Below are 26,295 nucleotides of genomic sequence, written 5' to 3' on the forward strand. Positions count from 1 at the left end.
CTTTGACACCATCTTACCTTCTGTGCCCCGCGTTGTCACTAAGTACGCTCATGAAGTCATCGATCGCGCTCACATGGCGCGTCAAGTCACTCGATTTCGCTTATTAGCCTCGCAGCATCTGTAAAGAGCGTTACGACCGGTGCCATCAGGATGTTCAGTTCACCCCAGGTGCTTGAGTGCTGGTTTGGTCACCATGTCGTCGTGTCGGCCTCTTCAAGAAGCTTCTCCCTCGCTACACAGGGCCTTATGAAGTCCTACGTCAAGTTAACGACGTCAATTACGAGATCGCACCACTACAGTTTCATCCATCCTCAAGTCCACTGCCTGTTGACATCGTGTACATTTCGAGGCTGAAGCCATACTTCGCTCGCAGTGTTTCGCCTACCATGAGCCGAGACGGCGCTTCACCACCCGGGGGTCCTGTTACGGAAGGGTGAAAGAAGCGAGAGAGGAAGAAGATCGCGAGACTCTGGCAGCTGCGAGTTGTTACTAGTCAGCTATTTTTGCCCAATTGGCTCTGCTTGTATATACATTGTAAATACACTCTCATACTCTCAACTTCCCCGTAACAATAAGTATCCAAAAATCGTCTAAAAGTACAAAATCTTTCGCTTTTCTATTGGGCCAATTAAAAGCAGATAATTCACGAAGGTATTCACTTATGACGTCAAGGGAAAATCCGTGGCAGTGGAATATTATAAAATAGGATTTGTCATTGGTACCTAGTTGAACACTTAAGTTAAAAAAAGATTACCTTCATCCCGACGCCGCCCCAGCAGCGGGGGCTGCCATGGACCTTCTCCATCGGCGTCGCCGCCGCTCGGAAGCGGCTCTCAATAGTTCGGAATTGGAAGACCAGTTCTAGGCCATCCTGCAAGCCGAAGATGCCACCGGAGTCCAAAGACTTCGAGCCTTCACCTGAGGCGCCAGTACAACAAAAACTGCCGGACCATTCTTCTTAATAACGTTCTTCTTCTTCGGGAAAACTTCAAAGGCGCTTACGCCACCATTTCTTTTTGTGTGTGTGAAAATTAATTTGGTGAAACCTCATTCAGACAATAGGCAACTAGCCCAATTTCTTTTTTCAAGAAAATAGGTGATGGTCGCTTTTAGGGTCTTGGATGTGTCGCGTGGAATGACCGAACTCGCAGAGTGGTTATTCATCATTCAAGGATGTCCGAACTCGCCTTTCCATAAATAGGCAGGCGCCTTCCACGTGTTCCGCGGCATTGGTTAAGCAAGCCGATTGCAGTAAAACTGCAGAGCAAGGAGATTGCGCGCAAACATTGAACTCTTGAACTAAATTGAATTCTGGGATCTCACGTGCCAAAACCACGATTTTGTTATGCGGCACGCTGTAGTGGCGGAGTCCGGATTAATTTTTCACTACCAGAGGACCCTTAACGTGCCCCTAATGCACGGGCGTTTTTGCATTTCCCGCCTTCTCAATGCGGCCGCTGCGGCCAGGATTTGATCTCGTGACCTCGAACATAGCGGCGCAACATCATAGCCGCTAAGTCCCCACGGTGGGTCATTGAACTCAGGAAAGCTCCTTTTGAATACTTGGAGTGCCCTTGATAAAGTACTTAGAGTGGAAAGACCGATAACGACTAAGGCTTTCTACCCGTTTCTGGCGACGTGGCCGATACAGCGAGAAATTCTTTTGCATTGCATATGCAGCGACCTCTGCAAACGCTTCGAACGAGCAGTGGGCTAATGCGGACGCAATGCTCTGTTGGCGTTCAGTCGAAAGTTCTTGAAGTTGACATGGCCCTGCATGCTGTCTGCGCGTTTCCGGGCAAACTGAATGGGAGCCTCATTTTCTCGCCTCGTTTGTTGGCGCACTGTCGCGGTGCATTTCTCAGTACATCTACGGTGACTAAAAAGCCATTTTGCAATAAAACGGCTGATTTTTCGAATGCAAAAGACTTCGATGAAGTGCCCCTTGTACCATTGATCCCCCCGATGGACAATTTCTGGAAGCCCTGGCGTTTGGCAGGTAAGGATACATTAGACTATTTTGTGTCACTTTATCCAATCTTTCTTTTCGTTCCTTCTTTTTTATTCGATATCTATATGTGATTTTTGCAAGGAAAGCTCATAATAGTTGTTGTGCACGCTGAGCGTATATGATGTATTATGGCTATAGTTATGTAACACGTTGCAGTCTAAGATATTTCTTTTTCTCGACATTCAGGCAAATTTTCTATGTGCCTGTACAAGGTTAAAATTTTCTGTGATTTTGGCAACACTCAGTAAAGCGACACTGTTGAAAGAAAATCTCGCAAATACTTTCAGAAACCTCTGCCTTCACATAAGAGGTTTTAACGTTGCCGCTTCTTTCAGCATATAATTAGGTGCCAGTGTTTCACTTGGGCTAAAATACTTCCAATAACACTTATTAGCCTAGCGGTTAACAGATAAGCAGACTATAGCAATTGCTCTGTCACTGAACTTATTTCATGCAGCAGAAGCGGGTTGTTACCGCCGACACTACCATCTTTTGAACGAGTTAAGGATTATATGATTTGTGATCCAAATTAGGTTACTTAATACACAATCGGCGGCCACAAAGTGCGATATGAAAAGTGAAAATAATCACAAGCTGGCTTGCATGATTTACAAATAGGTTTGCATTGAAACGTGTGTTACCTATGGGTCTGCGAGGCGCACTTTCCGAGAGCATGAAGTAAAAGGGCAGAAAATATTTCTCTACGCCAAGAAGTGTATGGTAATTAGTTTTGCATTAAACATGAGCCAAGTAAGCAAATCCAAAGTGTCGACAAGAAGCTATGGACTAGCGAGGTGCGAATCATATTTAAAAGCTATTTGACACGTCCAAACATGGATGCACTACAGCATATAGCTACATCCACTTTCCGCGAAGACGACAAACTGGGGTGCAAGAAAAAGCCGGTCATCGCGTCCGGTTCATGTAAGCACTAACGGGTCATGGTGTGTGAGCGTCGGTGCGAGTTCAGTCAAGCTATCTGCCAGGAATAGGTTTACTCGTTCAATGAGATTTGCAAGATGCGTGTAAGCGCAGCTGGGTTGGGCTTGGCCAGCTCGACTTACGACTTGACCTGCTCGCGCCGAGTCGATGTAAGTGAAACTTATGTTTGCTTAAATTGCAAGAAGCAGTGCCATTTAAAGTCAATGGCAAGACTGTGCACTGTTTGCAACCCTATCGTAAAAACGCTTAATCCTTGTCACTTGGTTACTAAAGAAGGGTAAATTGACCATATATAGAAATATATATATATATATATATATATATATATATATATATATATATATATATATATATATATATATATATATATATATATATATATATATATATATATATATATATATTAACTGTTTCCTTATTTTTTACTGCAATGACCCCCGCATTTTTTTCAATGCCATTCAACTACATATTCACGCGTGTACTTGTTTATCGGGTGACCACGTTCGACCGTCTAACAAATGTTATCTCTCAGCCCAGGACGCGGCTGCGTATATCGGAGGTTCCTGGAATGTTATCGACGGTTCTATCCGCTGTCTGTTGTCATTGAATCTTGTGGAATCCATATGCGCCACAGGAATTGTGTAGTGCTCTCTGGAAGACACGAGGGCACCAGTGATTAGTCTGGAACATTCGATGGCTCGTGTATAACCGCCGACACGCTTGACCCACTGATCAGATTTTTTTTCATTGCATTTCATTTTATTCCTACTCTTGCCATACAAATTATAAAAACACTGAGTGAACCCATAGCCAGAGGCTATTATGAGGCTCAAAAACAAAAATACACGATGGCAATGACACAGCATTCTTGTAAAATGAGAATCCCAATAACACGGCGAAAGACTAAAGTACACCATACAATGAGGAGAAAATAAAAAAATAATGTGCATTTTACAGCAGAATGAATAAAGATCTGTCATGAACAACACGGTACAACAAATACAAACCGAAAACGACTGTTACATAGATGACATAGGGCTCATAAAGTATGTTCTTAATGTTTTATTTGTTTCGTGGGGCTGTTTTATTTCTGGGGCTAAAGCATTCCAAACTTTGACTCCTGAAAACTGCACCAATCTTTCACTGTAGATGTTATTATTCGGTGGCAGATTAAGGTTACTACGAGTGAGGTTTCTTGCGAGTCTAGAAAGAGAGCTAAATACGGAGGCATTGAATGGTTGATTATATTTTACTATGTTGTTTATACCCACGGCTATCTTTAAATGCCGCAAAAGGTCTAAAGGAAGGATATTTAACAACTGGAAAATTGGTTTACTTGGTGCAGTATACTTGGTTTGTGTTATAATTCGGATAGCCCGTTCTTGTAATCGCCGAATAGGATCAAGGGAAGTGTTGTATGTCAAACCCCATGATTCTACACAGTATGTTAAATGACTGTTAATAAGGGCAAAATATAGGGCACGCATTGTATGTGCGTTAAAACAATCGCGGGCCTGTAATAAGGCATAACAGCCAGAAGCAAACTTCAAACAGACGGCGCTAATCTGATTTTTCCAGTGAAGATGTACACCCAGAATGACAACAAGATACTTAAATGAGTGTGTTCGTTCGAGTGAGTGGTCGTTAATGAAAATGTTAATTTGTAAGCTGTCAATGACTTTTTCTCGTGAGCTAAATACTATATATTTGGTTTTGCTGGATATAACCGTTAGCTTGTTAGTGAAAAACCAGCTTGAAATTTTTTTTCAGTTCAGCGTTTTTCTTTGCTACTAGATCCTCATGGTTGTCAGCTATAACTATGATCGCAGTGTCATCTGCACACATTATAATATCAGAGCAATTTAGGACCTTCGGCAAATTATTCAAGTTTAACGAAAATAACATGGGCCCTAAAACGGATCCTTGAGGAACCCCGTTCAGTAAATATTGAAGTGATGATATAATGTTATAGGTAACTACAGCTTGTTGACGGTTTTCGATGTAACTGGAAAGTAAGCTGGAGACTTCACCGCGGAATTCATAGTGGTTTAATTTGTTGAGCATAATAGCGTGATCCACGGTATTAAACGCTTTCTTTAAAACAACAAAACAACGGCGGCCAGTTTAATTATTTTGCTTAAAAATTTATTTCGTCATTTATTGAGTCAAGCTTAGGACTGCAGATGCCCTTGAATGATGTTTTCGAAATCCATATTGCTGTTGAGAGAGTAAGTTATATATGTCTAAGAATTTGCAAATGTTATTGGATAGAATCTTTTCGCAAATACTATTAATAACGCTTAAGAGAGAAATTGACAGAAATTTGGACGATCGCTGACTGTGTTCGCAGCTGTCGTTGAGCTTTGAGTGTAGCCTGTTTTTGTGGGCACAGGTTCGCCCAATAAAACTTGGTTTCGTCATTCACAGTCTTGCTGTTGCGTTGTTCACCGTCGCTACCACGTGATAATATTAATTAGTTCTGCAGCGTGGCAGAGAGAAAAAGGAACAAAAATATTGGTGCCATAATTTTCCTCCTTGCAGGACTGAGCACCCGTGATGAAATCTGCGAAACCGGTGCGAGATTGTTCCGAAAATATGGTCCAATCGTGGCTGAGAAACTTCCTGGACGCTACATTGTTGTGCACTTGTTCAGCCCCAAAGATTTTCACACAGTTTACCAAGAAGAAGGTGATACGCCTTTTCGGATCGGAATGGCAGCTTTGAAGCACTACAGGGACAGGGCACCCAAGGAGTACGCTGACGCCAGCATTCTTCACCTGTACGTAAAACTTGAACCTTATCGCGATGCAAAATGTGCCGCAGAGTAACCTCTCTTGAAAGGCAAAAGTATCTTCGACCTCTGACCGACGGAAATGCCCTGAAAAACATGCACTTGTTAGCCCTGATCGTATAAGATTAGATAGACTGGTTGAAATTAACTTCAGCAATGCAAAGAGGATTTGTGAACATTTGTAGAGCTTTGTATATGGAATCTGCGCAATCGGGTGTAACGTACGCAGTCGTGGATGGCTCGCGCTTAATTTTGAAAACGAAGGGTTTCTATACAGCGACACCGATGGGAAAAATGATTTAAGCTGTATCAGTCAATCACCTTGTTACAATGCCAGTATAGCCGCTCCAGCCATGAAAAGAGGCTTGGCAAGCCAGAGAAAAAAAAAAGAAAAAAAAAAGAAGTGAGGGTGGTGACGCCACCTGAAAATTCCTGCACCAGCTTGTCGTGACTTCATAGCGTTTCATAGTTTTAGCAGTGTTCACTGAGCCTCAACAGCACGAGTATGAAAAGAAAAAAGAAAAGTTTTAAATTCGTGAGGTCACAATTTTTTGGTGCGTTTCAGTGCGAAATTTGGCCAATTGAAACTTCAACTTAACTTTATCTTCTAATATTCAGCCTAATATTGCGAAATTTCCCTAAGTGCAGATCCAAAAAATGCTTCATCAGTATAAAACCACTGTTTATTTTTAGGCGTCCCTTTTAAACGTGTGCGCAAAGCAGGCTACAGGCGTGTTCTTCCACTTTAGCCGGATGCGTGTCACCCCAGCGACCTGGGACCTAATCCTCAGCTGTGTCCTTTGTACCAGGACGGCGCCAGGATTGGGCCACCTTAGCGGGTAAATGCGAAGGTTAGACCAGAGCCTTGAAAAATTTGCGATAAGTTGGAAAAAAATCGATTTTCACCTGTCGGAGTAAGCGCGTTGAATGTTTTGTACGGGCTTCACTGAAAATGTGATTAATAACATCAGCCCATACAGCGCCTAAAGCGAAATATTTCAGTTCTTGTTTTCAATTCAGTTCTTTCTGAATTGATCGGGCTTTAATGTGAGTTTCAGAAGAGGTCTGTGGGCAATACAATGAAAAAGCGTAGAACCGAGCTTACTGTGAAATTCCTTAGCTTCACAAGCTCCAAGAATTGTGCTTCGCTTGTCTGCATGTATGTTCCCCTCAGAAACTTAAAATCGCAAACGTAGTGTACTTTATCATCTTTAAATTTAGTGTGTTTGTCGAAATTGTTATACAAGATGAAGCTGTAGCGCTGGCGTCATACTTGTTGGTTTCTACATCTTGTTTGCTTACCGTGAGCTACCTTACGGTTTTATTTTATTCTCTATTCAAAACAGCCGAGTTATACCCGCGTATATTGCAAAACCAAATTTTTGTTGCTGCCCAAAAAGCACTTCCTGACGCTTTCGACCTGTGTTGGTGCATATTACAATGGAAGCATAGAGCACAAAAGACTTCTTACTCAGTAGTAGCCTGAAGGCTGCTGGTGCAAGTGTGTACAGAAATGAGTCGATTTTGCGCGACTTCCTAGGATCAAGACCATGATTTGTGATGCCGTTAATGTGATTCGAACCTTGCAGCCAAGGCGAAAAGTGGAACAGGCTACGCTGCGCTACACAGGAGCATGTGCTCAGAAACCAAGCCACTTCGTCGTACGCTTCGGCCATTGACTTAGTCGCTCAAGACGCTGTCAGTGTAATTGAAGGACTGGCTGACGACCGAAGAGAAATGCCCGACTGTTTTTATTTTATGCGCCGATGGGCCCTAGAAAGTAAGTATTACTCGTATTCACTGAAGAACATGATGCTGAAAATTTGCAAAATGGCAGGATGTTAAAACTGCGGCCGCACTGTACAGTCGCGGTGAAGAGCGAGGAACACTACTAGAAGTGTGAGTTAACAACGCTTCTTTGACGAACTTGTGTCCAGAGAGGCAATCAATTGTCAAATCACAACTACAGCGACGAGTCCGGTCGTCGGTCGTCCAATCTAATCTCAAACGCCACGCCTACCCGGCCACAAAATATTACGGAGCGTTAAATCTGAGAAAAAGCTGAATATCTCCGCAAGCTCACAACGCAGCATGGTATTTGCAATTCGGGCCTCGACTAGAATATGCTAGCAACATTGTCGAATACAATTTTACTGGCTACTGTTACAGGCTGTTCGTGTTTCCTGAGAACCCGTGGTCTGTTAAACTTTTGTGACAGGGTGTACGTCCTTGGTTTGCACGCATGTCGCCATGTGTATATCACAGTAATCGCAGATGCTCGCGTACATTGGATAATGTCCGACGTGATTGTAGACGCACGACAAGCAACGACGCAGGCTCTGAAATCGAAACGAAGAGGTTGTTTCAAAGCGAAGCAACTTTATCAACACAAACAAGTCACGTGATCTGTGTGAACGCAACGCATAAACAAAAACAAACGTGACACTATTCTTCAAGAGCATGCTCCCACAACTCGTACCCGATGAATAGGTCCGCAGTTTTCAGTCCTGACTGTTTAAAGTGGTGTTAAGAAAATGCAATTATTTTCGTGACAATGACAACGAAGGATGACTGATGCGAAAAGAATGACGAATTTAAATGGAACGCAGTAGCAGGCTGACACTACATGACTTCGCTTGCAACATAATGTTTAAATGTCGATTCCAGAACTGATTTGCAACTGATTCAATAAATTATTTCGTTGATATAAAAAAGGGTGCGTTAAAAACGTGCCTCACATTTGTTGTCAACATAAAATGTCCATAAGTAAAGTAGTGCGAGAAGGCAGATTATTCACTGGCGTTAGAAGTATGAGTATATTTATAAAGAGTCGACTCAACAGCGGTTAACGCAGAAGAAAGACAAGATATCCTTAGGTACATTAGGGCCCTATGTCACTTGTTAGACTGCACTAAGTTCCAGGTCGGCCATCATTTTTAGAGAGCACTATCTGCGGGACCAGCCCATACTTTCAGTTGAGTAAAGCCGCCTTTTCGGTTTCGGAGCGCGCAGTTTGATCGAGCTCATCTTGCTTTTATTTTGACCTTTTTGCACTAATTAAGCATAATTACCGCTGCATACATAGTTGTACTCTAACTGGGCGCATTTGTTGTTTTGTTATAAGCTTTGTTTTAACGCCTTTTTGGTAGTTGTACGGGCAATAGCAGACATTTGTTACACAAGCTTTATTTTAACGCCTTTTTGGTAGTTGGACGCGCAATAGCAGACACCAACTTGCCTAATTTGACGAGGCGAAAGTGGTCATTAGCCCCACCTGCGAACATCTATTTGATCTGAAGTCGCCAAAGAAGATTTCGTCTTCAGAAATGGTTTACGTTTTATGTAACGTACGCCTCCAACTACTTTCCTCGTGAGTTGATTGCTGTGATCGTGAATTATGGTTTCTTGTTCAAAGCAGCAAGCCACTATCATTAACTGTCACAGTAATCAACTCATCAGGAATATAGCTGAGGTGTACCATATATGGAAGGTAAAACATTTTCTTTGCATCAGCTATCCTTCGGTGTCAGTATCAGGTACAAAATCAAAATTTCTTGGCATCGGTCTGACGGATCAGGCTTGATTTTTGTCCGTCTATTCCTAAGGACTGGGATGTGCGAGCATTCTCCCAAAACATGATGTCAAGCGTGTTTTTGTTTTTGTGTCACTTTCAAATGTTCACGTGACTTGATTGTGTAGATAAAATCGCTGGGCTTCAATAAATATTTCACTTGCAAGTTCAGCGCCAGTGCCACAGCTTCGGCGACCGCAGACGATTCTGCCATTTTTGTACCAAAACGGCAGGCACGCTGTAACGGGGGGCTGCGGATTAATTACCAAATGCACGGTATACACGGGAACTTTTGCGTTTCGCTCCATCAAAATTCGGCTTCTGTGACTGGATACTTTAGATTTAGCATAAGGCGATAACTGAGTGAAAACGCTGAGTGATAACTGTATGTCGTTGCTAATAAGTTGAAAGCACACATCAGCAGGAAGAAAAACAAACGAGCTGTGGTAATATTTGTGACCATATCCAAGCGTTATGTATGGATATGCAAACATTAACAGAAATTTTAGCGTAACTACAATCTTCAGGAAGCTCTTCATAAGAAGAAAAAACACAATATACTGACCAGTCAATTAGCTTACACCTATCAATGAATTTCGAATCCTCTTCTTTACTCACACAAACTTGTTTTCATACGTAACGTCATGTAACATGCATGCATACTCAACGTACCATCGCAATAATGGGCACACTCTTAATAACTTACCGTAGTGGTCTCACATCGTCAGTTAGACACCTAAAATCATTAGCGTAACGTTCAGGTGGTTATAATGTCATCAGTGAATGTGTTCACTCCGCAGTGAAGCGTAAGAGGGGAAAGCAACCAGAAGCGTTGAGGCCTTCCAGCAGCATTATTAAAAGAGAAGTTTATATGGGAAACTTATTGCTTTTCTTGATGGTGTCAAATGTTTTCCGCAGGCATAACCCTTATTTGTATTGGCGTTCGTCTGGGAGCCCTGAGACCTCCACATCCACTTCCTTCAGAAGAAAGCGCAACAATTTTGGAAGAAATAATGACGTCTCTTGAGTGTTTATCGGCCTTTGCTAAAACATTCCCATACTATCGCTATTTTCCGACATCGACCTGGCGAACGTTTGAACAGGCCATGGACGACTACACACGGTAAGAATGAACTGCTCTTAAAGTTTGTAGATTGGAAAAGTTTATTGCGTCATACTAAGTCGAGAGGTTCCAGGAAACAAATTAAGAAGCTTTTTGTACATAACTGCTATTTGGCATTAGTACACCGCTTTGGTAATGTTATATGCAGCATCAACATTAGTTGGAATTTGCTCTAGAGAATTCTGGCGTGAGAGCTTTTTTTTCGGGGGCGGGGGGGGGGGGGATACGGACCCAGATTCTTAGCGCTCGTGATCTGTGGTGCAATACAGGCGTTCATCATGTACAGGGCAGAATGGTTGTCGAGACGTTTAACGCGAAAGCATTTTATACTAGAGCTAGCGGTGCTCGACAGGTTGGGTTATTTCGGGAGAATGATGCTATGCGCGCTAAGGAGTGCGCCCCTGCCTAACTGGCCATGTGCACGACGCTAAGGCGCCATCTAGGGAATGGGAATTCTCGTATTGGTGAAACATTATACTTTTTAGCAAATCCTATCATGGAGAGTAAGGCTGGTGAAAGGTAAGGTTAGGTTATGTAAGGTTTGGTTAGGTCAAACAAAGTGTCTAAAGGCACGTCGTACGTACCCGAACCTCAGAACCTAGAGGTGCGTCGGACTTACCTGCTTTGCTTTTGTTTCGCTAGCTCCGCGGCTACCGCCTACTGATTTTTGCACATATTTTTGCAGAAGCACGTTTATTTGACTCAAGTGGGACGGATACTAAATGCTATTGAAAAGACCCGAAGAGCAGCATGCGAGAAAGCTGGCACCAGCGAAGCTACTGCGCCAGGAGATCAGACCCGGTCTCTACAACGACCCCTACTTCTTCCTCGGGAAAATCAGTGATGTTATTTTGAAGCTAGAGCGCCGTAAGGTGCGATAGAGGTATAATCCGGCATGCCTGGCTGAGCACAAGCGCGTGAAAGTCTGTTCGACATACCTTTAGACACAGCGTACGGTAAAAACAAGTTGTGGACACGATTTCAACGCGGTTCCGTAGATGGCGCTAGCTGATGCATACGCGTTCTAAAACGAAATTACGAATCCTTCAGAAGGTGAAAGCATACTCAATATTTTGATAATGCATTATTAGCAAAATAAAAAAAAATAAAAGAGCATAAGTTCAACCAATGCGAGAATCGTCACTGTCTAGATGGCACACTTGCGTCGTGCACATGCAGAAAAGAACCTCCCCAGAGGGAGATTCTTTCAGAAAAGAACCTCGCCATTTTTTTGCCTTGTGTAAGGGAGTAAGCCTGCTCTGTGCGGACAAGAGCACTGCAAGATCACCGTAGCAGTGGAAGGGGCGTTGGAGCGCCGCCGGCTAGTTGCTGGCGTAGAGTTTCATACAATAATTACTAAAGGGAACTCTGGCGCTGCATTCATTGTAGCACCATGGGAATGATGGGAAGTACCTGGATTTGTCCAATCCTCGTGCGTGTGGATTAAGACGTTCTTGTGGCTTTGTACATTACGCTATATAAATCGCATTGTCGTAAACTTCAGCGCAATCTATAATCTTCGAAGTGCAGAACGACGCTGCGAACACGCACAACTGTTATTAATTGCAACGATTGAGCTTGTCCAGGTGGCCAAATCGAAATGCACCAAGCCTCCCAATGAACTGGCACGCCCGCGATAAATTCATAAGGGCGTTTCATTCGCTTGTCGATGCATGCGTCCGTGGCTTAATGGTTTCGATATCAAGCTTCTGTGCTAGAGTTCCTGTGTTCGAATCCTGCCGTCGAACAATTTTAATGATGTCTATTTAACCATTTATTACGCAGTACATTGCTGAAAACGATGAGTTTACGAAGTCACAAAGCCGTTTGAAGCCGAAAGGACGATGTTTAGGCAAATCCCATCTACTTCCCGAAATTCCACGTTGGTACAACCGTTCTCGTTGCAGCTCCCGTAGACACTAGCGCCATAGTTCCCTCTAGTAATTATTGTATGGAACTCTACGGTTGTAGGAAGATGAGCGCAGACAAGGCGTTGAAAGGGTGTTGATGGACTTGAATGCGACGTCGACTTCGTGTGAAGTGATCTGCTGACGTTGCTTGGAACGCTACGTCGCGCCGAAAGAACGAAAAAGGTTTAGTCGGGCGCAGACGCTGCAGCATCACTGCACGCAACGTGACCTAATATCCTAATTAGCTCGACCTCAGAACATTTCAACTAACGCCTACGTCACCGATCAGCGACGCAGTGCGTCCGATGGGGCGAGGGCTGGTCCCGCAGGAGATACACTCGAGCAGCGGCAGGCGCACTTGGCTACGGTACGCCAGCCCAAGTGTACATCCGTGAACAAAAGAAACGGACCACAGGGTCGCCGAAAAAACAAAATTTCTTCTTAGTTAACTTGCATAAAGGGAAACTGACGAGTGCACTAGAAAATTCGTAATGCCAAGTTTGGACTACAATCTTTAATTTCAAGTTACATTCACAGAGAGCGGAGAAAATTAGTTTTCTCGCGCAATCCCTGGTTCGTATACTTTTGGTCACGGGTGTAGGTGCAAAGATCGCGAGATGAGCGTGGCAAGGGCTCGGTCGTGAGGTCGAGGTTCGAGAGCTACGGGTAGAGCGTTTCGCGAATGATACAAAGCTCCAAGGACACAGTTTAATAACCGTTGGAACGTCTGGAAATTTTCATGACGTGGGAACGCGTCGTGCGAATAGCCAAATGGTACAGCGCTTCCGCATACATCCCTCAGTGTAACATCGGGAGCCCAGTAACACGTACATAACGAAAAGCGGCCGCCATGGCAATATCAGCATCGCAACAATTTCCTGAAATATTTGTCGGGATTTTTCTGATCGTTTTTTTTTCTAACGAAGGGTATATACCCCCGTCACTAATGCTCAAGTTGTGATCACTTTTGGGGCACTGCGCGATAGCTTGGAATCTGTCCTTCGAACCCTATGAGCCTGCATTTGCTTTGTATTTCTTACTCGACACTTTTCGCTGTATTAGCAGCTGCAGTAGGCAGTTAATCATAGGGCACGTAAATCGCCGGTCATACGAAAGAATGCAGAGAGAGCACAAAAGAATGTAGAGAGAGGGCATTACTTTTGCCTATTGCCGGGTGCTGATTTAATTTTCAGTATATGTTTGTTTTATGCAAGAAGGAGTAGCTCGGGGCGCCTAAATGTGGCGACATCTCCTATTATGCATTAAAAGAAGGTTTGCAATCGTAGCATCAAACGGTTAGTACTTCTACTCAAAAGTCTTAATTACACCAAACAATTGCTGGTTCTCTCATAACACCTTCGTACGAGCATTCTTGCATTCTGAAACTGTTGCAATTTAGCCCTTGCTGCCGGGATTCAAACCTACATTGTGCTCAGCAGCATAGTTCCATAATCTCTCAGCTATTGCAACCAACCTATGTTATAGCTTTATAAATGTGCATGGCTGTATTTGCGACACTTGCAAAATGCAAGAAAACTAACACAACACCGTGGATGAGCGTTGTTGCGTTCCGCAACTGTCCTAATGCTGCCATTGTTGTCAGGAACGGTACCTATCACCTCGTGTTCAGCAGCGGTACGCCATAAACAATAAGAAATCGCGTCTAGCATAAATAATTACAGTATATAAGCATATGCTGAACAACAACGTTACTCGCTTCGTAATCTCGAAGAGGTGCAAATAACCTAATTTGGAAATTAGGTTTCTTTTTTATCCTGCAGCTACAAAATAGGAAATCTAATGCTTTTAGTTTTTAAGGTAGATGCTTTTAATCCTCTGAGTGCTTATAAAGAATATTGAAGGTTACAAGGCGAATTTATCCTACTTGTAATTGACAACAATTTGTTCTTATCGGTCAAATGCAGCCAACTGCGTTCAAATATTTTTGTGACTGTAAGGTGAGAAAGATATCCGTTATTCATGTATATTTAAAGGGCAATGAGTGAATAATATTTTGGCACATACAAAAGCGGTGAAACTAGCAGGATTCGGCTTTTCGAGCATTCAAAGCTTCTTGCTTTTTAAATATACCACTGCTTGCGGTACAATCATCGCAATTTATACATTACAGATTTTTGGAAAATGTGTCCCACATAAGTTATGTCTTGATTCCACTTGCTTTGTTTTTTGGAATTTAATTTAATTTTGCATATTTTCGTATTTGTAAGCTCGTCTCCTACAACACTGCGAGTTAATACTTTTTTTCACCTATTCAGGCATATAACCGGGCACATCAAAAATGCTGCTCTAAGTCCGCCATCTAACACAATCCTATCCCGTCTACTCCACGAGAAGAAGCTGGATTTCGCGGAAATTGTGACATTCACCAGAGACATTATCCTTGGAGGCATTGAGACTGTAAGCAAGCGCTGAGTATTTACTTTTTCCCCTAACCTTTAATGTCTGCAACAAAATGGGCCCGAGTGCTCTGAGAGATGGAGTAATTAGTCGTTCAGCAGTTGTTGCCACCATTCCACCAGAGAATTTAGATAAATAAATATGCCTATATATTACTGTTTTAAAATACTTATTCTGTATTGGTTATAGAGCATTTAATTGTCATGTACTATAAACTTCATAAAGCACTTCGAATGGTTATCTTAAGTATTAGTCTGTCGGCTGCATGCGGTATTGTTATTTTTTACTTTCCAATGCCGATCTTGAGGCAACCAACTCTTCGGTTACCGTTCAGTCACACAGCCAATCAAACCAAGCAAACCAAATCGACGCAATCGACATGCCGAATGAACTCACTTTCACATATTGCTAAGGCAGGGAAAAAATATTTTTGCTTCAAAAATTTTGTGAGAGCAGTGATTCAGGGCAGTGACGAGACCGTTTCAACCCCTTTCTCCGCAGGTCGCTTCAGTGGCTACGGCTTGCTTACTGCATTTGGCCAAGAACACAGAGGCTCAAGAGAAGGCTCGCAGTGAGGTCCTTGCTGCATTCGCAAAAGATGCCGAAGTCTTTCAGCTGGAACACCTCGATCACTTACCTTACCTGAGCGCGTGCATGAAGGAAAGCATGCGGTAGGTTACACAGTCGATTCTCGTTGAAAGACCTAACCCTTCAAAGAAATAGATATACGCAGCAGGAAGCTGGCACCAAGCAGCAGCTAACAACTTGTTTTACCGAAATAAGTGGGCCTTAGAGCGAGCCTTTTGACCTTGAAAATATTAGCGTACAATCATTACATTCTACTGGTATTAATCATTATGGAGCATAAACTTGAAGGTCAAGAAAGAAGCTTGAGGAGATGTTAAGGAGCACGCAACGAGGCATAACAAAAATATTAGGCGTAACGTTAAGAGAAAGGAGGTCAACGGTGCTGTTTAAAGAGCAAGCGTATGTACCCGATGTCATGCTTAATATTAAGAGAAAAAAGTGGAGCTAGACAAGCGATGCAATGCCTAGGCGGGTAACGGGTGGTCTATTAGAGCTAAAAAACAAGTGCCGAGAGAAGGGGAGTGCAGTCGTCGACAGCAGAGAATGATGCGATGTGATGAAATTAGTAAATCTGTAGGTATAAGGCGTGACCCCCTGTCGCAAGTGAGAGGCAATTGGAGATCGATGGAAGATGCATTCGTGTATAAGTGATGATTTCGCTACCTGGACATTGAATTTTATCGTGAAAGTAATGTCGGCCTTTTGAGGTAAATCGTTCTGAAAAAGCGGAAAAGGGCCATCTGTCAGAGCTTTTTTTTAAAGTTATATCTTGGAACCAACATATAGGTCGCATGAGTGTCATACAGTGGAAACACGATGGGAAAGACAGCATGTATTCAAGCTTCAGCGACGTGCTATAAAAAGGCTGTTCTTATTCTGAATTAAAGGGGTGCTGAATCACTTTCTATCAATTAAATTATTTCAAATTAAGATAGACTACTTTAAAAATAAGTACTTCAATGCGTTCAATAAAGTGCTTCAATGTGTTAAACAGAAGCGGAGTAAATGGCAGTCAAACATCCCCGTCGTGGTGTTTCCGCTCTTTCTTGAATGCCTCACACTGCGAAGGCTACGGTGGAGCAAGGCATCTCCACAACGTTCGGCCTGCAGAACGTCATCGTGGTGAGCGCCGTTCAAATTTGATTTTGGATTTTCACGTAGGTTCCAAAATTTCTCATGTTGGCGCCTATGACGTGCCAAACGCGGTTGTCCTTATCGAGCCGCCGTGGGCTCAGGCAGCGGACTCGTCTCAGCACAACGCGGCAGCCGCGGTGCCTATGCTGTATACGTGGCAGATCGCAGCTGCATGCAACTGTAGTGCGCATGCGCAGTGCTTGCTTTAAGCGCGACAAGGCTTTAGTGCGCACACGCGTGCTCATATGCTCCGCTATGGCCGAGCTACGTGATGCGGAACAGCTTTCTCCTGCACCACTTTGACCGAAGCATAGTAGCAACATCCAACTCGCGTATTTTGAAGCACTGTCGATAGCTCGATCATTGCAAAGCCCAAGCCAAGGAGCGGCCAGGGGTTAGCGTGCGCTGGCAAGCGTGCGTATTGTCTCCCCTTACGTCGCGCGTGGTTCGAAGCTGGTTGATTGTTCAAAACTAGTCGAGATTAACGAGGCCCGACGGCTACGACACCGATAAGCAGGGCCGCCAAAGTTTAGTTCCTACGCGGGCAGCCGCAGCTGAGCGTGAGCAGACGACAGTCATCTTGTTCTCTAAACACGTATTTATTACGAAAATGCGAAAACAGATTTTTGCTTACTTCATCGTTTTTAATAAACTCCGTCGATAAATATTCCCAGTAACAGTGCGAACAACCACAGTGATACAAACGCCTTTCTTTATTGACGCCATATATTAGCCAATAGCAGCTGCGTATCGGAATCTGCTATATTGTCACGTGTTACGGCCAACGAGATCCCACAAGGGATCTCTTTGGCCCCACGGAGCGCTTCAGTCGGACCATCACCGACATGCTTTCGAAGTACGTTGCGGCCAACCACCACGACTGGGACCTTCATTTACCGCATGTGACGTTCGCGTATAATTCATCGCGTCACGACATCGCGGGCTATTCACCGTTCCGTTTGCTATACGGCCGAGAACCCGAGTCGCCTTTGGACACCATGCTGCCCTCGCCCGCACGTTCTGCTACTGAATACGCCCGCGTCGCGATCGCACTCGCCCACCACATGTGGCAGCTCGCCCGCGCCTGTCCACAGGCCTCACAGGAGCATCAGAGACGCCTCTGTGATTGCCACCGCCGCGACGTGCACTTTTCTCCAGGTTCTCTGTCGCGTTACACTGGTCCATACCGTGCGGTGCGACAAGCGAAGGATGTCACATATGAAATCACGCCCGTCGACCTATCATCGGCGTCAGCAGAAAGTGACATCGTTCACGTAGCGAGACTGAAGCCCTATCACTCACCTTTCACTGCGGATGTGTAGCTTAAGTACCAGGACGGTGTTTCTACGGTGGGAGGGTGTTGATGCGGCACAGCCGCCACAGTGGGGATGCACTGAAGAGGAGGAAGATGGTGTGTTCCCGATATATAAATGGCCGCCATCTTGGCTACCATTTGGTTACGCATAAATATATTGTAAATAGCCTGGTGCGTCAGCTACACGTAACAATATTACGAAATAAAGCAGCCTGAAAGAGTGAGGCGCCGAGTTCTGCTGAAAATAAAGAGTTTCAGAGAAAGGTGATTTCGCGCTCAGTTGGAGCTTGTCAGCTCCAAGCGTCACGCGCACGACAGCAAAATTTTGTGGTAATGTTTACTGCAGCGTATGATATCCGCGTATTATGTTTTTTCACAAAGCCCGAGGGGTGGGTCAGGACCCCTTTAGTACAATACACATTGAAGGATTTTCACGTAGCTGAAATCTTGCTGTTATCTAGTACTTGATTAGTACTTACGTACGTGCAGGTGTTTTTGAATCAATCCTGGCTAGATTAGAATTTCAAAGTTGAAATTGCGAATGTGGTTGCGGATCATCCTAATTAAAACAAAGGAGAGTGACGAGCACAGCCAAATTTCTGAAGGGACGTTTCGGCTTCGCAGCAGAAATACCGCACACTAATCAAGGATCCTGTTGGGAGTGGGAACTACATTTGAAATACTATACTTTGCTTTGTCTTTTATTACACTCCACTTTGTTGCGTTTTTTTTTTCCTGCAACCTTCTGCATATATTTTCTATTGGTGCTGCGAGCACGCACGGTAATCTAGAGGGTGCCCACCTTTCTGGTGTTTCTTTTTCATTTTCCCATTTTTTTTCTTCCCTCATACTGAGTTACGCTAGTTTAAGCAGAAGAACTCATCAAGTTTAGTTTTTATTCTTTTATATGAAAGCGTTAAACTCTAACATTACTACAGGGAGAGCGAATGTTTTTGCAACTGTGCTCAAAGATGAATGAATAATGTTAAGGGAAATGAACGCACTAGTACAAAAAGTGCCGGTTAGTGTTAAAATGTTTCTACAGGGACACCATAGGCTAACACTGCATCAATCTATATTGATAGCTATTCCTTTTATAAACGGTGCCATGCATCATGTATAGTTAGAAATGGGAATTTAAGAACTAATAAGCCTTAAGACTATGGACGATAGCCCTTGGACAATAGATTACATAAGTTTTTGCGCACTACACGCACTGAACGGGTCTTCATGCTTATATCTAATTTAACTCACACGTGATGCTGGCATGGCCCTTCAACTGATTAGAAATTACGCAAACGTTTACGAATGGTGAATGAGTCGTTGGTGGAATGAACAAATTGTGGAGCAACTTTCTCGCGCTTCAAATCACCCGCACTTAACGAACAGTTTTTATTGCGTGCCTTGAGTCATAGAAGCGCATAGAGATGGCGCCACACTCCCGTTCGAAGTGCGAAGCCACGATAGCTTGGCATCTAGGCACCCGACTAAAACGCGCAGACTATTTGCGTGAACTGACGGGTCAAAGGATTTTCGCTTTGCGATCAGATAATATTGGCTGAAACGCACCATCTTTTATGTATACATGCAACGTAAGGAACCTTAATTGTCAGTTTTTAACTACAACTAAAATGTGCTGTGACTGAGCAATTTTTTCGCATTTATAATAGCCCGCGCTAGAGGAGTAGAATCTCTTGCATGCGTTGAGTCAGAGGGCCACACAGAGGGGACGCCACAGTCCGATTAAAAGCGCGGAAAGTGTCGTGTGAACTGGTAGCGCTAGAGTTTTGTTTTGGAATCAGACGAAATTTCTTAAAATGCACGATCTTCCGTGTCTATACGCAATGTAAGAAACTTTCCATTTGACAGCGACTAACTACAATTAAGAAATGTGAACGGAGAATGTGATGTTTCATGGTGGTGCCGCGGGATCTGTAGCCTCGGGATCTGTGCTATCCTTACGCCATTTTCTTGCGTGAGCAAGTATGCTCTCGCTAAAAGTTACGTTCTCGTTTTTTATATGTCCTAAGCATCCGGAGAAGCAGGCGATGATAATACCGGTAAATGTTCCACTGTGCAGAGTGAGAACTGAGAAAAATCGCGTCATTAAAGCAAGACAGAAATAATTTATTCATCATAGCTACCGCCCTGAGGATTGCGTGCTACCTTGAGTACCTTGAGTCAGTATGAGTACAGTCGCCAAGGGAACGCGAGCGCTCAAATTCAAGAATGAGTGAACTGCAATTATACCGGGTGTTTTCTGTTTGGTAAACTATACATTATTGCTATAAAATCGCTTGGTGGCAGATAGCATAATTCTAGTTCTTGAGCCAAAGAGGCGGCCATTAAGTGCACAAAAAATTAAAATGAATGATCGCATAATTAAACATATTAATAAGATTTTTAATTATTTGAGCTGCATGTGGCAATTTACGAACTGTAGCCGGTGAGTTCGCAGTGACCACTTCGAATAAATTTCCAGGATAATATAAGTTTTGAGATACTCATTTTCAGTCTGCGATAAGATACATGGGTGTTCCAGTTACTTTTGTGCTTCACTGCACAAAACGGCGTTTTATTGAAGAGGTCGAACGTTCCATCCTGCACATTTATCGCAACCTTGTACAGCTTAACTAGAAACCCGTGCCCCCCTTAGATTATATTCCAAGTGAATATGCCTTGCCAACTCATCAGCTGCAATTTGTAAATTGCAATTTGTAGTAAAGTAAATAGTTAAAACTAAATCAGTGATGCTTTAGTAGTTAGTCCAATGGGCATCTCGATTTCTCGCGCAAGTAATGTCGGCCGCTTCGAGTAATCCAGCTCTGGGACTACCATTCTTCTATCAGTCACAGGCGATTTTTATGGATTCTGCGTAATCTAAAGAAAACCCGTTATTACGCTTAAAGTGTGGGTATTGTCGCTGTCCTGTTGCGAAGTTTTGGTCAGTGTTTTTTGATGGGGCTTCACGAATGTGTCAGAATAAGATTGCTGAGCCAAATACTTCGTTTTGCGGTTATTCCCACTGCCAGGATGACCCCAGCGGTACCAGGAATTATTCGGAAGCTAAATCATGACACTGTCATCTCAGGCTACCGGATTCCTGCTAAGGTAAGTGGGAAATATTTACACTAAGTGTAATCCCAGCATTCTCGTCAGACAACAGCCCTGGGATAATATAGAAACTCATGTATGTCAATCTTTATTGAAGCCGTGCCATTGGTTGGTTACTTGCGCTCTTACGAGACTTGGGATTTGTGCGACTTGCCGCGCTGCTCTTCAATCTACCTACAGGTTATGGTGACATATCAGACGATATTTAGGAGAACCAGCGCTGACAATTGTGGCCTACTTGATTTTTGGCTGGAGAATAAATCCTCGCTTGCCCTGCAGTGCGGACAGATCTCGAATGATGGAAACTGCTCAAGTAAAAAAAAAAGAAGAAAAACATACCAGTGTGATAACAAATAGAGCTATATATACACTACGTTTACGTGTAGAAGTAACCATGACTGTATTACTATAAAAGAATCGTCAATACTTGAGCCATTTTGACATGACAGTTTCCAGGCACCCTAGGAACATTTTTCTGCAAATACAAAGTTCTACGTACTCTTCAAATGTTCAAACACATGGTTAACATTTTTATGCCCGGAGGGACGAAAATATGTTTGTAGAACTAATAAAATCATTAGGATATAAACATAAGCATGATTACAAGACCAACAGCCTTAACACAGGTTGTCCCATGGAATGAGGAGCCAGTTAATTTTGAAAAGTTCAATTTGTATTCATGGGGAAATAATTCATTTGTAAATAGGCTGCAGGGGAAACCCACGAAGTACACCGTAAAGTCGGACTCTAACCACTTCAGCACAAAGCAGCCCCATTGGATATGTTAACTCTCTCTCTCTCTCACACACACACACACACATATATATACATACATATCCATAATACAGTCCGCTTAAGCTTTGAAACACTGTGGTGCTTTTTTTGCTAAGCTTTAATTCGCTTTCCTGCTGACCTTTCAGCTGTCGATCCCTCTGCTAATCAAGAGTAGCATGTGATCGTTTATGCGAACGGCAGCGTAGCTCTGTCTCTTTCTTCAAACTGCTTCTCACTTTCTCTTGATTTCGCAATATTTTTCATTACAGACAACTATATACCTTCAAACCCTCGTGGCAAGTCAATTAGAAGAACACTTTACTAAACCAGACAGTTTCCTGCCTGAGCGCTGGTTAATGAGCGAAGAGAAATGTGACCAGTGGGTTCACCAAACCACGGCCTCTTTGCCTTTCGGCGCTGGCAGAAGGCCTTGCCTCGGCAGGAGAATATCCGAGCTTGAGATCATCAATCTTCTTTCCAAGGTATGCAAAATTAACCTTTCAGATTTGACGGATTTGTGCAAATAAGGTTGACTACACTGTCAACTTCAAAACGTGGTCTGGATCACTTTAAGATAACAGAGATACCTGAGCGAGAGATTAGAGTTTGCGACTTACCTACCCTAAATATGCCACTGTGCTTATCTGATTGTCGTAGAGTACATCTTTACTCGCGTGATTTAAGCCTACCGGTGGTGAAGAAATGCTCTGTTAATAAATGTTTACACACCAACCCCTGTTTTTCGCAGTGAAATGCCACAAAGGGTTTAAAGCACCGCTTGGGTATTGGGGGAAAACTGCTTGAAACGCTCACGCTTTCCGGAGCGCGTTCGGCAGACGTTACTACAAGCGGGAGCTTGTCTTTTTAAAGCCACGATTTGCGGCATGACCCGGTACAGTTAGGTAGTTGTAATATGCACCACTTGAGAGAGTGCATTTGAATTCCACTACCTAACGCAAAGAAGCTTGTCTTTCAGTTAAGTGTTAAGTTCAGCTTCTTGCGTTTCATTCAAGTGATCTTCGCCTCTTCAAGTAAGGACAAATTTAGTGGAGGAACAGGGACTGTCGAATACTTTTTAATTCAGTTATCAACAACCGAAAACAAAGCAGACCACTATCCGTTAACGTAGAAGGTCGGATGCAGCCGCGTTTGGTACGTGGTTGCTGACGCAGAGGTGTTGCTTCTGTCAACGGACGCCGCCCCGCCAAGCGCATCTCGTAAGGTTCTCACTGGCAATATTATAAGCCGTCGCTGCAACCAACACGAAGTGCGAAAACATGATGCCCGGCCAGGCTGGGCGTGTCATCGCCTGCATCGGTTTCTCTCGACGCCTGCATTTGTTGCTGTTGTTGCGGCAAAGCGTGGCTCGTACCCACGAGGGCGAGTGGCCTGTGTTTGCGAAATTCGGTATCAAAAGTTGATGGTGATGTTAAATCCTTTCAACATGGCAGATACCCACGAGGGGGACTGGTCACAGAAATGAGAAACTAAATGAGCAAATTGAGGAAACAATTGAGAAAGCATGGTTGTTATCCTCATGGTTGTTAACATAGTGTGCACGGGATTGTTTGGGGTATAAGTATGACCGATCCCGGAATTAACGTTATCGTTGTTTATAGTTAGCGCTTGTCTTCGTCGTCGTTTCTTCTTGTGTCTTTGTTTTCTTGCGCTATACAGATACCTTTAAGGGAAGCTATGCTCCCTGCATAACACCAGATTGGTATTAGCCTCCGAGCATCGCGTGCGGCAAAACCCACCGATTGCGCCAGTCGTCGTTTCATCCTCGTTATTCCTTTTTCCTTTTTCCATCCTACTCCTGCTTCGGTCTTTCAATCGTTATCACAACGCCGTTGTCGTGCTATCGTCTTCATTTAGTGGTCATTATACAGTCGTTCTCAAGCATTCGTCGTTATGACATCGTCGTCTTACTGTCGTACTCCCGTCATCTCACGCCATCATTGGCATATAGTAAGCGCCATGCAGTCGTTGTCACGCCATTGTCCACACACTGACGTTGTCATTCCATTGCTCTGATGCCGTTGTCACCACTTCATAATCGTCATTGCGCTATGGCCATACAGTCGTTATCATGCATTCGTCTCATATCAATGGGATGCCGTCGTGGCTGTTACATCGTCGTAATTCTGGCTTCGTCATTTGATTCTCGTCATCGTCATGACGAGAATCAAATCATCATGATACAGTCAACACATTCCTCACAAAACAGTCGTCGCCATTCCGTTGTCGCTATGCCGTCATCGTCATACCACCTCCGTCGTTCTATGGACTTCATTCCTTCATCATTTGACCGTAATAATGAACTCATTATTCAATCGGAATTACGATACTGCAGAAGCGTCGCTCCTTAGACTAGTTGTCCAAGCAGCCAAGAGCACTTGGGTGCTCTGTCCTGTCCTCTTCCTTCCTTCCACGTTTTGCGCACTAAAAAGTATTTTTCATTGTATAAAGTGTGATTACGACGCCATTGTATGCCATCGTCGTCATACACTTGTCACGACGCGATTGAAATACAAGCGTCATCTGAGCAGAATAGTCATCCCACATTGCTTTCGGCTGCGCCATTTCATGTTTAGAGATTCGCTGAGCACTCGAGTATCGGAGATGAGCGTATTAGTGTTAACAGAGAGAGATATGAGATGCGAAAAGCAGGGGGGCTAACCGGAAGATAAATATCCAGTTTGTTACCCTGCACTGGGTAAGGGATAAGGGGAGGAACACCATAAAACATCCATACACTTAAATATCATGGATGAGGCAGGACCTTCAGAAAACCAAGCGATTAGCTGAGCTCGAGATCCACTTCGAAGACGAGTAGCCCGTATCACAGCCTAACGCCTAAACATTCGCGTTACAGAATCGTAGCCGTCCTGTGATTTTGTTTTACAGCGAAGCTGTATATGACTAGGTTCTGACAAAAAATATGTCCCTGCTCAAAATCCCTGTCCAATGAAATATATATATATATATATATATATATATATATATATATATATATAGTAGTCCAAATGTTTCCGTGTGATGTTATCAGTCGTGGCGGTCGCTCTGATTATTACAATATTATGGACCATGTTATGACGCATGACTTTCATGGCCACATATAAATCTTCGGATGGCGGCGATACATCGCTCCAATTGGAGTGTCAAAAAGTATAATAAAACGCATTAATGTACCCACCAATCGTCGATTTTAACCTCGACGTAGCCCGCCCGCCGCCAAAGGGATTGTATCCTTCCTGGTGGAACGGTTTGGAATTGAGTGCTACACAAACGTCAATGTGCCGACCATGCCTCATCGGTCGTGCATCTATTTAACCTTTAGCAAGAAAATGTCCAGCATAACAATACAACCGATCCCTGCGTACCAGTGACCACAAAGCCACGGTCGCTGTGGTCACGAGTAATACAAAATAAAGACGATAACAACCACGAAGTTACGTGTATGTGTCTTTACTGAATCAATAAAGCAATGACCATTTAAACTATCAATCAATACAGTTGTCAATATACTCATCCCAATACGGCTTCGCTTGTTATCATTCTTCACAGAGTGGAAGGGCACTCAATTTTTTACACAAAAGGCCTCAGAAACTTCACGCATGTCGTGGTCGTGATGCCAATTCAGTACAGCGGTATTTTATAAATGTGGCTTACACCCGCAGCCGCTACAGTGCGATAGCGACAGAACAAGCCCTTATATATAGTTATCCGTACAGTAGAGTTTTATTTGGCAACAATGGCTTTCGCCTAATTTTCTTTTGCTTAACAAAGCCTGATATTGTAAATAATATTTCCTTAACAAATAAATTACTCAGCAAGATGTTCTCGCAAGTGAACATCACTTGCGCACGGCTAAGTACAGTTTGGTATACGAATGCTGGAATAGTTCCCCTGTTGCACGCGTGGTAAAGAGAGTAAGCTTATGCCGTTTTCTTGTTTTGACAATATTTATAGAGAGGTGACAATAAAACAATTTATCCCAATGCGGGCTCTCAACTTATTGTAAAACAGCTTCTTCGATGATTTGATTTTGGTTTCTTCTACTACTTTCTAGATCTTGCTAAAGTACAGAATTGAACACCACCAACCTGACGTTGAATTCCACGAAACGATTTACATGATTCCGAAAGGACCGACCCGACTGTGCTTCAAGCCGCTTCAAGAAGCCAAACATATTTGAATCAATCAGAAACCGGACATGTTATCGAACCTCCAGTGCTTGGTCGACACCTGAACGTTGAATCAATAAAGTATGTGTAAAACTGTGCACTTCAAAAGAAATTTGGCTTTCTCTTACCGCTCTCCAACATTAAAACGGTATTGTCATAAACAAAAATATAGCGCAATATGTTTAATATGTGCTGAAAAGAAAGAGAAAGATCAACATCCAATTTACTGTCTAGAAAATTGATGTTCCCGTTCCTTCTAAAGATAATAGCAACGCATGCACTGCGTGTGGTTGAGATGTTTGTGTCCTTGCCTTTTTTTGACACATGTATCAGCAAGTGAGGTACCGGCTTTTTCTTGGAGCACAGTTTCAGCTGCTATTTTTACCAGTTGTTGATGCGGGCTATTGTTAGTAGTTA

At 43.4% G+C, this 26,295-nt stretch overlaps 1 protein-coding gene across 1 annotated transcript; it reads left to right on the forward strand.

Moving 5' to 3' along the window:
• Window positions 1-6,497: 6,497 nt before the first annotated feature.
• LOC140218555 (probable cytochrome P450 49a1) lies at window positions 6,498-25,990 on the forward strand. Its single transcript, XM_072288333.1, has 8 exons — window positions 6,498-6,583; window positions 7,334-7,524; window positions 10,234-10,438; window positions 14,625-14,766; window positions 15,268-15,437; window positions 20,836-20,914; window positions 21,961-22,173; window positions 25,764-25,990. Exons 1-8 carry the CDS (start codon window positions 6,498-6,500, stop codon window positions 25,887-25,889), a joined length of 1,212 nt encoding a protein of 403 aa, XP_072144434.1. The 3' UTR covers window positions 25,890-25,990.
• Window positions 25,991-26,295: the final 305 nt, after the last annotated feature.

This window comes from Dermacentor andersoni, chromosome 5 (genome assembly GCF_023375885.2).
Source record: "Dermacentor andersoni chromosome 5, qqDerAnde1_hic_scaffold, whole genome shotgun sequence".
Lineage (NCBI taxonomy): Eukaryota > Metazoa > Arthropoda > Arachnida > Ixodida > Ixodidae > Dermacentor > Dermacentor andersoni.